The 15,486-nt window shown below is 38.2% G+C and overlaps 2 protein-coding genes across 2 annotated transcripts in view; both read right to left on the minus strand.

The window, feature by feature from the left end:
- The window catches only part of LOC142865700 (uncharacterized), an 80,029-nt gene extending 66,400 nt beyond the window's left edge, over nt 1-13,629 (minus strand). Inside the window, exon 1 of the mRNA XM_075998896.1 lies at nt 13,601-13,629. Coding sequence (XP_075855011.1) covers nt 13,601-13,629 — 29 coding nt within the window. The remainder of the gene's footprint in view (nt 1-13,600) is intronic.
- Nucleotides 13,630-14,020: 391 nt separating this feature from the next.
- LOC142865701 (uncharacterized) overlaps nt 14,021-15,486 on the minus strand; it is a 97,055-nt gene continuing 95,589 nt past the window's right edge. Inside the window, exon 8 of the mRNA XM_075998897.1 lies at nt 14,021-14,025. Coding sequence (XP_075855012.1) covers nt 14,021-14,025 — 5 coding nt within the window. The remainder of the gene's footprint in view (nt 14,026-15,486) is intronic.

Raw genomic sequence — 15,486 nt, forward strand, 5'->3', positions numbered from 1 at the left:
GAGCATACAGCGGACAAGGGCCGGAAGGAGGGGTACCTGAGACCCCGGGAGACTCCACGGGAGGAGGCTGCGGAGGAGAACTGGAGGCTGAGACCACCGGAGCAGCCCGCAGACCAGCGGCAAGGGTAGGTGGAATTACTGTTTCCCCTCCCCTGCATTCGGGACTGCTGGCGGGCTCCCCAGTGGGTGGAGAGACCTGCGGACATCAGCCCAGAGACTGCCGCCGCTTGCCAACGGTGAGCCTGTAGCAGACGTGGCACCAGGTTCCCAACTTCCTCCGGGCACCTCCGTGTGCACGGACCCGAGCCACGCGGCAGGCGCCATATTGCCTCCTCCTCCCCTCCGCCGACCCTACCCGCGGCTGCCCAGAGAGACAATACAGCCACCAGCCGGAGGCACCTCCAGGGAACGGGACCTTCCCGTTTGGGACCCCGCCCGCCCTCCCAGGTGCTGCTGGCACCGTGTTCCCAGGAAAACGGTGCCGACTCAGAGGCTGAGAGACATAGATCCAGCTTGGGCTCCCTGTGGGTGAATTAGGACCGGAAATCCTCTCCCTGGTGGGAATACAGTTTGAACTCTGGGACCCAGAGGTCGGACCTGCAGACCAGATCCCCTGCACCAAGGGCTAGCATTGCCCGGGGCACAGAAGGATTATACGCGAACAGCCTACTGAGGGCTGTGTGCCTCCAGGGGCGGATCGGCGTCCTAGAGGGCAACCCTCCTCCCAGGAGGAGGCCGTGCGCCCAACCCAGGTGGCGCTCCTGTGCAGGGAACCTCCCCGCCGGCACCACAGTCCGGGGAGGCCTGGTGGCTTGTGGTCTGGCCTGCTGGCAGAGGCCCAGGAGTAGCTGCGGAGTTGGGGAGGGTGGAAAGAAGCGAGGCCTGCTGCAGACTGCGGGTCTCAGACAGCCCCACCCCCACCTCCAGACTTTCTGGCTGAGCGGGACCATTCCAGCCCTGCCCTGACAGCTTTCCCTGTAAGCTGAGAACAGAACTTTGACCCCTGCTAACGGCCTGAGGGCAGGCTTACCCAACCCAGCTCCGCCCAGAACGAGAGCTGATAACAGGACTCAAAATCAACACCATAGCCTGTTCCTCCAAGCAAACGCCACCTACTGACAGGGACGGCATCTTGCACAGCCTTTCCACAGCATCCACTGACTCAATATACAGGGAGTGGTCCAATTTCACCCACAGGCACCACCTAACGCCTCAGAAACTAAACAAGGTGTGTGAATACCCAAACAATAACCTAAGGAAAGAAACAACAACTGATCGACATGGGAAGAAGTCAGCGAAAGAACTCAGGAAATATGAAGAACCAAACGGAAAACACACCCCCAAGGAGGAGCACTAGCCCCCTAGAAACGGACACCGACCAAAATCAGGCAACCAATATGACAGAAAAGGAATTTCGTATGTGGATCATAAGAACACTCACCCAGCTGCAACAACAACTCAATAACCAACACCAAGAAAACACAAAAAACCTCCAAGAAATGGAACAAAGGTTCAACAAAGAGATTGACACAGTGAAGAAAACTTTAACCGAAGTCCTGGAGATGAAGAATCAACTCAGAGAACTACAAAATACTGTGGAAAGTCTCAAGAACAGGGTAGATCAAGCAGAAGAAAGAATCTCAGAGCTTGAAGATAACACCTTCCAATTAAATAAATCAGTCACAGAAATACAGCAGAGAAACAAGAGAAAAGACCAAAGCCTACAAGAGCTGTGGGATTATGTGAAAAAACCTAACGTGAGGGTCATAGGTTTAGCCGAAGGGGAGGAAGACAACACTCAAGGGCTGGACAAGCTTTTTGAAGATATAATAGAGGAAAATTTCCCAGGCCTTGCTCAAAATCTCGATATACAAGTTCAAGAAGCCCAGAGGACCCCTGGGAGATTCAATGCAAACAGGAAGACGTCACGTCATGCAGTCATCAGACTGACCAAAGTATCAACTAAAGAGGCCCTTCTAAGAGCTGTAAGACAAAAGAAGCAAGTGACATACAAGGGAAAGCCAATTCGAATAACATCAGACTTCTCTAATGAGACTTTACAAGCAAGGAGAGACTGGGGCCCCATTCTCACTCTTTTGAAACAAAACAATGCCCAGCCTAGAATATTATTCCCTGCAAAACTAAGCTTCATATATGAAGGAGAAATAAAAACATTCTCAGACAAGCAAAGGCTCAGAGAATTCACCAAGACAAGACCAGCCCTACAAGAAGTACTTAAAACAGCGTTACGCACGGAACATCATAATAATAACCCACGAATATAAAAACAACCAAAACCCAAAGATATTAAAGGCCAGATATTACAATGGCTCAAGACAGAAATCATAGCAACAACATCCAACCCAACAGAATGATCAGTAATCTACCTTACCTATCAGTTCTCTCAATAAATGTGAATGGCTTAAACTCTCCACTCAAGAGACATAGGCTGGCTGAATGGATAAGAAAATACAGGCCAAGTATATGCTGTCTTCAGGAAACACATTTAACCTGCAAGGATGCACATAGACTAAAAATAAAAGGGTGGAGATCAATATTCCAAGCAAATAGAAACCAAAAGAAGGCTGGTGTGGCAGTTCTAATTTCAGACGATTTAGTTTTTAAACCAACAAAAGTAGTAAAAGACAAAGAGGGTCATTATATAATGGTGAAGGGCACAGTCCAACAAGAGGAGATAACAATTTTAAATATATATGCACCCAACTTAGGTGCACCCAGATTCATAAAGCAAACCTTACTGGAGCTAAGCAAATGGATTAATAGCAACTCCATAATCGCCGGAGATTTCAACACCCCACTGACGGCACGAGACAGATCCTCCAAACAGAAAATTAATAAAGAAATAATGGACTTAAACAAAACTCTAGAACAATTGGGTCTGACAGACATCTACAGAACATTCTACCCAAAATCCACTGAATATACGTTCTTCTCATCAGCTCACCGGACATTCTCTAAGATTGACCATATCCTAGGACACAAAGAAAATCTCAAGAAATTTAAAAAAATAGAAATCATACCATGTACTTTCTCAGATCACAGTGGAATAAAACTAGAAATCAACCCTAACAGAAACTCACATTTCTACACAAAAACGTGGAAATTAAACAACCTCCTACTAAATGATTACTTCGTAAATGAAGAAATCAAGACGGAAATAAAAAACTTCTATGAAGAAAACGACAATGGAGAGACAAGTTATCAACTCCTCTGGGACACAGCTAAAGCAGTTCTGAGAGGAAAGTTTATCTCCATAAATGCCTATAACCAAAAGGCAAGAAGATCACAAATAGACAATCTAATGAAACGACTCAAAGAGCTGGAAAAAGAAGAACAGACCAACCCCAAACCCAGCAGAAGAAGTGAAATCAACAAGATCAAATCAGAACTAAACGAAATTGAAAACAGGAAAGCTATTCAGGAGATTAATAAAACAAAAAGTTGGTTCTTTGAAAAAATAAACAAAATTGACACGCCATTGGCTAAGCTAACGAAAAGCAGAAAAGAGAAATCTCTAATAAGCTCCATCAGGAATGAAAAAGGAGATATCACAACTGATCCCAAAGAGATACAAGATACAATTTATGAATACTACAAAAATCTTTATGCACACAAACTGGAAAATGTGGAGGAAATGGACAAATTTCTAGAAACACACAGCCTCCCTAGGCTCAACCAGGAAGAAATAGATTCCCTGAACAGACCAATCTCAACAGCTGAAATAGAAACAGCAATTAAAAATCTCCCTAAAAAGAAAAGTCCCGGTCCAGATGGCTTCACACCTGAATTTTACCATACTTACAAAGAAGAACTAGTACCTATCTTGCAGAAACTATTCCACAACATCGAGAAGAACGGAAACCTCCCCGACACCTTTTATGAAGCGAATATTACTCTGATACCAAAACCAGGAAAGGATGCAACAAAAAAAGAAAACTACAGACCAATATCCCTAATGAATATAGATGCAAAAATTTTCAACAAAATCTTAGCTAACCGAATCCAGACACTTATCAAAAAAATAATCCACCACGACCAAGTGGGCTTCATCCCAGGGATGCAGGGATGGTTCAACATACGTAAATCTATAAATGCAATTCACCACATCAACAGAAGCAAAAACAAAGACCACATGATTCTTTCAATAGATGCAGAAAAAGCTTTTGACAAAATTCAACACCCTTTCATGATACGAACACTTAAGAAAATAGGCATAGAAGGGACATACCTAAAAATGATACAAGCCATATGTGACAGACCCGTAGCCAACATCATACTGAATGGGGAAAGACTGAAATCATTCCCACTTAGAACTGGAACCAGACAAGGCTGCCCACTATCTCCACTTCTATTCAACATAGTGCTGGAAGTCTTGGCTACAGCAATCAGACAGGAAAATGGAATCAAAGGTATCCAAATAGGGGCAGAAGAGATCAAACTTTCACTGTTTGCTGATGATATGATATTGTATCTAGAAAACTCCAAGGATTCAACCAAGAAACTCATGGAACTGATCAATGAATTTAGTAAAGTCTCAGGATACAAAATTAATACACAGAAATCAGAGGCATTCATATACGCCAACAACAATCTAATTGAGAACCAAATCAAAGACTCAATTCCCTTCACAATAGCAACAAAGAAATTAAAGTACCTAGGAATATATTTAACCAAAGAGGTAAAAGACCTCTACAGGGAGAACTATGAAACACTGAGGAAGGAAATAGCAGAGGATGTAAACAGATGGAAATCCATACCATGCTCGTGGATCGGCAGACTCAATATCGTCAAAATGTCTATACTACCCAAACTGATCTACAGATTCAATGCAATACCTATTAAAATCCCATCAGCATTCTTCACAGATATAGAAAAAATAATTTTACGCTTCGTATGGAACCAAAGAAGACCCCGAATATCAAGAGCAATTCTAGGCAACAAAAACAAAATGGGAGGCATTAATATGCCAGATATTAAACTATACTACAAAGCTGTAGTAATTAAAACAATATGGTATTGGCACAAAAACAGGAATATTGACCAGTGGAACAGATGTGAGAATCCTGATATAAAACCATCCTCATATAGCCGTCTCATCTTTGACAAAGCAGACAAAAACATACGCTGGGGAAAAGAATCCCTCTTCAATAAATGGTGCTGGGAAAACTGGATAGCCACCTGTAGAAGGCTAAAACAGGACCCACACCTTTCACCTCTCACAAAAACCAACTCACGCTGGATAACAGACTTAAACCTAAGATATGAAACTATTAGAACTCTAGAGGAAAAAGTTGGAAACACTCTCCTAGACATCGGCCTGGGCAAAGAGTTTATGAAGAAGTCCCCAAAGGCAATCACAGCAGCAACAAAAATAAATAAATGGGACATGATCAAACTACAAAGCTTCTGCACAGCCAAAGAAATAGTCATGAAAGTAAACAGACAACCTACAGAATGGGAGAAAATTTTTGCATCCTATGCATCCGATAAGGGACTGATAACTAGAATATACTTAGAACTCACGAAAATAAGGAAGAAAAAATCAAATAACCCCATTAAAAAGTGGGCAAAGGACTTGAACAGAAACTTTTCTAAAGAAGACAGAAGAATGGCCAACAAACATATGAAGAAATGCTCAACATCTCTAATCATCAGAGAAATGCAAATCAAAACCACAATGAGATATCACTTAACCCCAGTGAGAATGGCCTTTATCAAAAAATCTCCAAACAATAAATGCTGGCGTGGTTGCGGAGAGAGAGGAACACTCCTACACTGCTGGTGGGACTGCAAACTAGTTCAACCTCTGTGGAAAGCAATATGGAGATACCTTAAAGCGATACAAGTGAATCTACCATTTGATCCAGCAATCCCATTGCTGGGCATCTACCCAAATGATCCAGTGACACTCTACAAAAAAGACACCTGCACTCGAATGTTTATAGCAGCACAATTCATAATTGCAAGGCTGTGGAAACAGCCCAAGTGCCCATCAATCAAAGAATGGATTAATAAAATGTGGTATATGTACACCATGGAGTACTATTCAGCTCTAAGAAACAATGGTGATATAGCACACCTTATATTTTCCTGGTTAGAGCTGGAACCCATACTACTAAGTGAAGTATCCCAAGAATGGAAAAACAAACACCAGATATATTCTCCAGCAAACTGGTATTAACTGAGTAGCACCTAAGTGGACACATAGGTGCTACAGTAATAGGGTATTGGGCAGGTGGGAGGGGGGAGGGGGGCGGGTATATACATACATAGTGAGTGAGATGTGCACCATCTGGGGGATGGTCATGATGGAGACTCAGACTTTTGGGGGGAGGGGGGGAAATGGGCATTTATTGAAACCTTAAAATCTGTACCCCCATAATATGCCAAAATAAAAAAAAATAATTAAAAAAAAAAAAAAAAAAAAAAAAAAAGAATTCAGAGCTGCAGATTTGGGTCTCTAGAGAGGCATGTATCCGTGGGACTCACTGCACAGTTCCTGGCATTTAGGCAAGAAGAGAAGGCAGAAAGTTTATGTGTCCAACCCAGTGATAATTATCTTGTTCCCATTTGTGTCTGATCCTCATGGTCTCTGAAATCATTTCAGCTCTAAAGATGTGAGATGCGATTAGAGAAAGGATAGAACTACTGATTTTTATCCTATGAGAGTGTATTCATTGGAATCTGGTCTAAGAATGCTCTGGAGGGACAGTAGACACCAAAGAGGCCTAGAGATCATACTGTGTACAGATATGGGGATAGTGAAGCTCTGTGCTGCAGACTTGCAGATTACAGACTGGAAGCTCATGAAGGAATCTAGTGTCCAAAGCCCTTCTAATTTAGAAGTGCTGGGCACATTTTATGTTTATGCTGCATTTTAATTCTGGAAAGTGTTCCCAAAATATTAAAAGTCAAGAGTCTCCAAATAAGAAAACATCTCCACAAAGTTAAAAGGGAATTAAAAGAAAACTCTTTTTATTACTGAATTAAAGCAGAATGTGATGTGCACAGTGCCAATCCACTGAGAGATTTCAAAGGCACACATAAAGTCGTTACTGTATATAACTAAGCAAATCATAACTTTTACATACATGTTGTCTAGATAAAAAATAATTAGCTTTCAAGAAAGAAGAAAGAAGACTAGACAGCCTTATTTGTCATAACGGGTGCACCATAAACTTACTTGGTAATTAGTGAGACTCTCTTTTTTTTTTTCATAATTGATTAAATTCAAATACAAATCAAGTGTCTTAAGTCAATGCAGGAGGAGATAATTTTGCAACTTAAAGCTAGGTGCTCACTGAAATTAGGATCCCATCTTCATATGGAAATTGTGGGATAGGAAACTATCTTCCTTGATCTTTCATTTCAAAGAGATGTTTTAGTTTCAGATAAAGCATTTCTTTTTTTTTTTTCCTGTTTTCTTTTTTCTTTTATTTATTTATTTTTTTCGGCATATTATGGGGGTACAGATTTTAAGGTTTCAATAAATGCCCATTCCCCCCCTCCCCCCAAAAGTCTGAGTCTCCATCAAGACCTTCCCCCAGATGGTGCACATCTCACTCATTATGGATGTATATACCCGCCCCCCTCCTAGATAAAGCATTTCTTAAAAAAATATATTTTAAAAATCTTTAAAAAGTATTTACAAGTCTTAGGCAAATAGGATCTCTGGCTCTTCTTGGTTCAATGGTGCCCTGTTTTGGTGCTGTTCGCAGCAATTACTTCACCTGGGGAGATGGATAAGGCTGCCATTCAATTTCAGTGCTGCTCCACCCTTAATTCAACCCTGAGCCACCTCTACACCTGAGGAAAGAGGGAATGCTTTATCATTCTAATGTTTTCCTAGCCAAGGCATAATAAGATTTGCAAGGTGACCTAGGGTATCCTAAGGGTAATTAATATGTCATTAGCTTTAATCTGCATTGCAGTTCACCCTCCACCATGGGCTTTCTTAGAGGGATATCCCATAGTGTGATGAAATTTTCAGGACACCTTTTGAATATTTGAAAAGAACCTAAACCCCTGAAGATATAAATTCTGATGAAATAAAATTAATGAGCATGTTACCATTTTATAGTAAAACAATTAAAACCACCCAAGAGCCCGTCAACTCATGAGTGGATTATTAATATTTGGTATATGTACACAATGAAATATTACTCAATTTTAAGAAATGACAGTGAGCTAACACTGCTTATATTTTCCTGGATTGAGTGAGTCGTTTATCAGAAGTGAAGTAACACAAGATCAGAAGAATGGATGCCACATGTACTCGCCATGAAATTGGTACTGAATGATTAACACTACGGTGCTCAAATGGTGGTAGTGTTCACCAGGAATTTAGGTGTTTGGGGATAGACCCACAACTCAAAGACACCTTGATCATCATGGAGCAGAATGGCATACCTCTAAGCTTTGCTAGGGAGAGGCAAAGATACATAATGTGACTAAAATGTTTGTACTCTCATATTTTCTTGAAATAAAAAAATAAAAATAAAAACTATATATCTTTCCTAAACTTCATAAAAATACCTAACATTGAGTCACAAAGCAAATAGAAAGGTCAATCAAGTAATCACTTCAAAGTAACTTAAGCGAAAATTTCAAGCTTATTTAAACATTATAAATATATCAATAAATTTTGATTTAGTAATCTCATGCCAGGAAGTTAGGGTTAGGGTGACTTTAGGGTAAATTTATAATTTAGGAAAAATTGTACATAAAAAATATAAATTATTATATTGACTATAATTGTACCATTGGAAGATTACTACATTTTAATAGATATTATTATGTAAGGATACCATGGTTCTTCTATTTAGAAGTCTATGAATTTTAAAAAAGGCACAAACTGATACTTTGTACCCTTTGATTTTCACTTTCCTAATCCCACTCTCTGTGGTGACCACACTTCCTACTATGAAATCAGCTTTATTTAGATTCAACAGATAAGTGAGATCATACAGTGTTTGTCTTTCTGTGCCTGGGTTACTTTACTCAGCATCATGTCCTTCAGTTCAAAACATGTTGTCACAAATGACAGAATTTCATTCCATTTGAAGGCTCATTGTGTAACTGCACCTCATTTTCTTTATCCACTCATGTGCTGGTGGACACTTAAGCTGCTTCTATACCTAAAATAGAATGAATATTATTGTAAAGAATATGGAAGGACAGACATGTCTTCTACATACTGGTTTTGCTTCAATTGAATATGCATGAAGAAATGGGAGTGATGGATCATATGGTAATTCAATTTTCATTGTTGAGGAATCTCTATACTATTTTCTACATTGGCTGTAATGAGAAAATAGATTTTTAAGACTCAGAAGGGAGGAGGGTGATTGGGATTGTTCAATCAAATCTTATCTACTGGGTGAAACCTATATTCGTTGAATGAATGATACACTAAATGTCCTGAATTTAACACTATATAATTCATACATTCATCAAGGAAAAAAACTCTACTGGCACCCCCTAAATTTATTGAAATACAAATAAATTTGGCTGCCCTAATTTATATTCACAGCAACAATATTCAAGGTTTTCCTTTTCTCCTCATCCTCAGCAGCACTTAGCATTCTCACATATTGAGAGTAGGCATTCTCACAGGTATGAGGTAACAGCTCATTGTGGCTTCAACTTTCATTTCCATGATGATTAGATAGGTTGAGCATTTTGGCATATATCTGTTGAATATTCATTTCTGTCTTTTGAGAAATGTCAATTAGTTTTATCATATCTTTCCCCAAGTAGGCCTAGATAAAATCATCACACTGTGTCTGACATATACATATACAATAATTTGTCAATTCAAAACAAAATATATAGCAAAATAAATAACAATGACCAAATAAGATGATTGCATAGGAATAAAAAATGGATATTTGATATAGTTCACAAATAAGCCACATTCCATATATATTCTATTGGAGTACAAATACAGAAATGAATAAAAGGAAGAAAATGACCCATTTACATACCAACTTTCAAGACAGGATCATTTCTTTCTGTATATTGATCTGTTCCTCAAAATATTTGGCTTTATAGTTAAATGCATATGAATATGTCTCTCTCTATATGGTAAATCCCACCATTTCAATGAATATGTTCCCTTGTTTTAGATTTGGATTTTCAGTGGAAAGTTAAATATGGTATATTCCCTATTTTCTAAAAAGAATCCTGAGGGATCTGAAGATGTTCCCGTTCATTTCATTTTTGTCATGCCCTTTGGCTTTAGTTTCAGTAAATAATAACATTTGCATTTCACCATCATTTACTAAGGAATCATGAAAAAGTTCTAGAATATGACACTTGCCACATTAAAAGAGAGATGATAATCACTGTTGAATTTGAACATGTACTTTTGAAATATTTTTCCTTAAGTTCTAGAAATTGAAATCCTCTCACAATTACAGTAAACATTCTTAAGAACTAAATACAATAAAAAAATTCAGTGTTTAGTTACAGTAGACAGTTTTCAAGAGCTAAATAGCAACATGTAGTTAAAGGCTACAGCTTATACTACAGCATGGATACTAAACTTTTTCAGTATTGAAGAATGTTCTCTTGGATGCCTAGCAAAAACCAGCCACTGGGAGAGACAATACTGGCCTATACATAAGACAAACCCACAAGGCAGCCAAACAAGTTTATCAAAAGAATGACCTACACTCAAGAGTGTACATGGTAACAGAAGAGCAAAATCTACATTCATCCATTCAGGTCATAATTCCTACTGCACTGGAGAAAACATGGGAAACAAAGCAGAGAAGGCTCCCAGGCTCCCTGAGCTTTCATTCTGTTTTTGGTGATTTACACAAAATATAGTTTCAGGTAAATGCAGCTGTGAGGGAGAGAAGTAAAGCAGGATAATTGGAGGGAGAGTTAATGGTGGGGTGGGGTATGGGTGATTTCCCCCTAGGGAGATCCATTTGAGCCGAGGCCTGGATAAAGGTGGTGAGTGCACTGTGTGAGGATATGTGGGAAGAACCTGAGTGTGAGCTTGGTGAGTTGTGGCTCCAGTGAAATGAGTTGGGTGGTGAGTAGAATGAAATGGACAGAGGTCAATAGAGATCAGGGGACCCTATACTTTTTATCGCAAACTCCTACCTGTAAAAAACTTTGGGGCGTGCACCCCTAACTCATGCATATAGAGAGTCTTTATTTACTATTATCAGTATATTAGCAAAGCATCATCACTACATTTAAGGATACAAGTAAACATCAATACAAGTTCTGGGATTCTCTCACTTTACCCCAATGTATCATTTGCCTAGGGGACATTAAGTGAGCGATGGTGCTTCCTTATGAAGTCTTAAAGTTGCCAGAAGGGTTTAATTAAACTGCTTGTATGGACCAAATTTTTGCCATTTAGCATATAGCAAAGCTTCTTCACAGCAGAAAGCCCCTGTAAGTAATGCAAATACTTCCATAACCAAGCCATTTGGAAAGACGCTGTATAGCATACTTAGAAATACCACTTTTGGGAAAATCAAGCTCCTCTACTTGCTGTATAACTTTGAACAAGTTCTTTATGCTTACTGTCTCTCACTTTTCTCATTTGTAAAATGGGAATTGCTCTGAATTTTTTCCTGAATTTAGTGACTGTGGTCTCCTAAAGAAAACCAGGTAAGTTATAAGTAAAGAATACACCATACATTTGATCTATGTAGTCAGGCTTCTATGGACAGTAGTTAATTGGGCACAGGAATTGGGTAAGGAATTCAGGAAGAAAAAAGATCAATGTTTGTATAGATAAAGTACTCTAAAATGGCATGGTGAATTTAGGAAATCCATTTATTTGTAAATGGTGGGAGCGCATGGGACATGTGTAGGATCCTTCAGCAGTGGCAGGTGCATCCTAGATACTTAAACATTTATGAAAATAACACAGGCGGAGTGATGGAGGGGACTATGGGAGGAAACTATGCAGGAATCAGAGCCCAATCAAATAAGCTTTATACACTGATCTGATAGCCCAGAAACTGTGGGGGCCTCTGAAGGAGTTTATGGAGGAATTGAGGTGATAAAATTGGCATTTTGGAAATCCTCTAGCTAATAGATGTTTAGGGAGTAATTTGGAGGGGCAAACTTGCAAGAATAAAGAACAGTTGGGAACCCATCAGACCAATCAACATGACACTGACTAGGGCCCTGCTGAGGGTTTGGTATTGAGGAAGGAGAGATGTAGATTGAGGTAATATTACAGGTGAGATGATGTGCACAATGGTGTCTTTTTCTGAGGTAGGAACAGATGGATCACATAAGAGAAATGTTAAGGAATCCATGGGACTTATACCTACTTAAGAATATGGTGTGAAGTATAGTCCTTGACAATGACACTTAGACTTCCAAATTGAGAGGGTGAATGATTGTGATGTCTTTTGCTGTGACAACATGTTCTGAAGTACCACAGGGGGTTGTGAGAGAAGCTGCAGGGTGAGCCTAGATTTCTACCTGGTAATTTTGAGTTTCCTTTGAGTTGCCCAGGGCAGGCAGCTGAGAGGTGGTTTGGTGTGTGCATCTGCAGCTGCATTTTAGCACTTGTAGCATTTAGGGAGTGCTGATGTGACAGCATGAAATAAAACTGCTTAAGCATGTGCACAGTGAAGAGTGGAGGGTAAGGTTGATTTATCAGGGGAGCAACACAGCACTAGAGGCTACTATCTCTGCACTTTCAAAGATCTAAGACCATATCAAATGGCTGATATAAAATCTCTAGCTTATTAACCACTTCGGCACAAGCGTTGACTATAGTTGATAGCCACAGATGAATGTGCACAGCGACTTTAGCTGACAGCCATGATATGACTTTACTAATTTTTCATTTACCAAAATAAAATTGTGAACATTTAAAAATAACGTAATGAAAACATATATGTATATGTTACCTATTCTGATTTACATTACAAGTAAAGCTGCCTCTAAAGTAACAAGATTTCAGTGCTTTCAAGCTTTCCTCATCACACAAGAGCAAAATGGATTCATCATCAATGCACAGCACAAACTATCATGCAGACTATGAGTGCTGCCTGTGGACAAGGTTTCAGGGCTGGTGAGCACCATACTGAAGTGGTTAAAAACAAACAAAAATACAAAAAAAAACATAGAAAGAAGCAGAATTCCCACTTATAAATTCTGAGAGTTGTTTGTTCTGCAGGTCCCCTCACTCCACATGCAAATCAGTGACATTTTTCACCCTGGACATTTCAATCTCTCTCCAGGAGCCACAATTAAATTTTATAAAAATCATTCTTATAATTGCAGTGTATGTCACATATACAATACATAACAAACTTTGAAATAATGAAATAATATAATAGGCCTAGCATGAGTAATAAGCATGTGAGAACAAAGGATTGGCATGGTCAGGTTGTGAACTAGAAACTTTACAATTTTAAACAAATTAATTCAACATAAAGCACAAAAAAATTTGCTTTCAGAATATTTGGAGTTTCTAGTTCGCTAGTAAATTCTCAACAATTATGAAATTACTTATATTTTTTTGATATTTCTTCTTTTCTTTTCAAAATAAGTATACATCCACATTCACAAAAAGAAAACAATTACTTACTCTGTAAATCTACTACTGCTAAAGTTCATCTTATACGTGATGTATTTGTATATTTGATTCAGTATAAATTTAAAAAATGTGTTTCTTTCTGTTTCACCGGCCAGACAGGTTGCATGTTGAAAGAAATATGTAGGATAAAATGTAACAAGTACACATTCAGTGTTCAGAAATGTATCGCTTTTCATTTTTGGACAAACTTTATGAGAAGCATTACAGTTACAATTGAATTATAAAAATAATAAAAAAATAAAACATTTGGGAACATTATTCTTCAAATAATTAGGAATTTGAAGCCACTAATAAAATAATCACAAATGATTTATTTTACTGTGTAACCCAATAGTACATTTTTTCAATCCATTGCCTCCAACTTTAGGTAACATGGAATAGGCTGATGTTGGTGGCAAAATAACAGTTCATTCAATCTACAACACATTTGACACAATAAAAACATTCTTTAATTTAATAAAAACAAATTAAGTTTACATGTAATCTAAAAATATTTAAAAATTCACTGTTTCATTATTCTAATGTGAAATTAGTAAAACAAGTTATTTGTAATATTGTCATTGCCTCATTCTGATTATAATGAGGACATTAACCTGTATACCTGTATTATATATCACTTGAAATACTGTCAGAAGTCTAGCACAAAGCACCTTTCCATATCATACATCTACCATTTCAGTGATTTTAATTTTCCATGAAAAAGTACATGAATGATGTGTACTTAATACACAAAGACTTCTATTAACTGTGATGTAACTATCATTAACCATAGACATTCAAATACACACTAAAAATGAAAGCATAGCATCTACTGTTTTTAAAGTTCAAAAACATCAGTATTTCCTTGTCAAAAGCTGCAAAAAATTATACTTTATTACATTTGCATCCCACTTTGACCAGAAACTATATTTTACATGTCATTATAACCCTCAAAAATCTCTCTTTTTTAAAACTGACATACAAATAAATTATCTATTTTAACAGGGTTATTCTCTATACTCAACAACCTGGTTTAAAGAAATGTGTGAATGTGTTAGTGCCTCAGTGCATTGCCCTGTGAGTCCTCTGATATCTATTTAGACTTGATTCTTGATTCAATGTGTTCTGAAATTTATTATATCTGTAAAGTAGTTTTAAGTATCAATTCTTTGTTATTCTCTAGGTATATCTTTTGCATAAATATTTGTTCACATTCATTATATTTGTAAGGTTGCTATCTATAGAAAATTTTGTGATATTGAACAATGTTTCAGAAAATATTGGAGCGTTACTTTCAGTGTAAGTTCTCCTATATCCAATAAGATCTCTGTTATAACTCAAGGTATTGTCAGCACTCTACATTATTACTGTTTACTTAAGTATAAGTACTGTTGTGCATTTTAAAGCTGACATTTTGGGAAAGTACTTCCAAAGTCCTTACACTTATCTCACTTTTATCTAATATGAATTCTTTGATGAGGAAGATGTAAAGAGTTATTAAAGACTTTGTCACAATTTTCACATTTGTAGAATTTTTCTCTGTTATTAATACTTTCATTTAGATTAAGGTGTGAGCACTGGGCAAAAGCTTTGCCACATTCCTCACCTTTGTATGGTATCTCTTCTGTATGAATTCGTTTATGTAGAGTGAGGTCTCTGAACCACATAAAGGCTTTGTGACATTTTTCACATATGTATGATTTCTTTCCGGTATGAATTGTTTTATGTAGAGTGAGGTCTCTACACTAGATATAGGATTTGCCACATTCTTCACATTTGTATGGTTTCTCTCCACTGTGAATTCTTTTATGTAGTGTAACGATTGAGCGCTGGGAAAAGGCTTTTCAACATTGTTCACATTTCTAGGGTTTCTCTCCAGTATGGATTCTTTTATGAGA

The sequence above is a fragment of the Microcebus murinus genome, chromosome 31, assembly GCF_040939455.1.
Source record: "Microcebus murinus isolate Inina chromosome 31, M.murinus_Inina_mat1.0, whole genome shotgun sequence".
NCBI lineage: Eukaryota > Metazoa > Chordata > Mammalia > Primates > Cheirogaleidae > Microcebus > Microcebus murinus.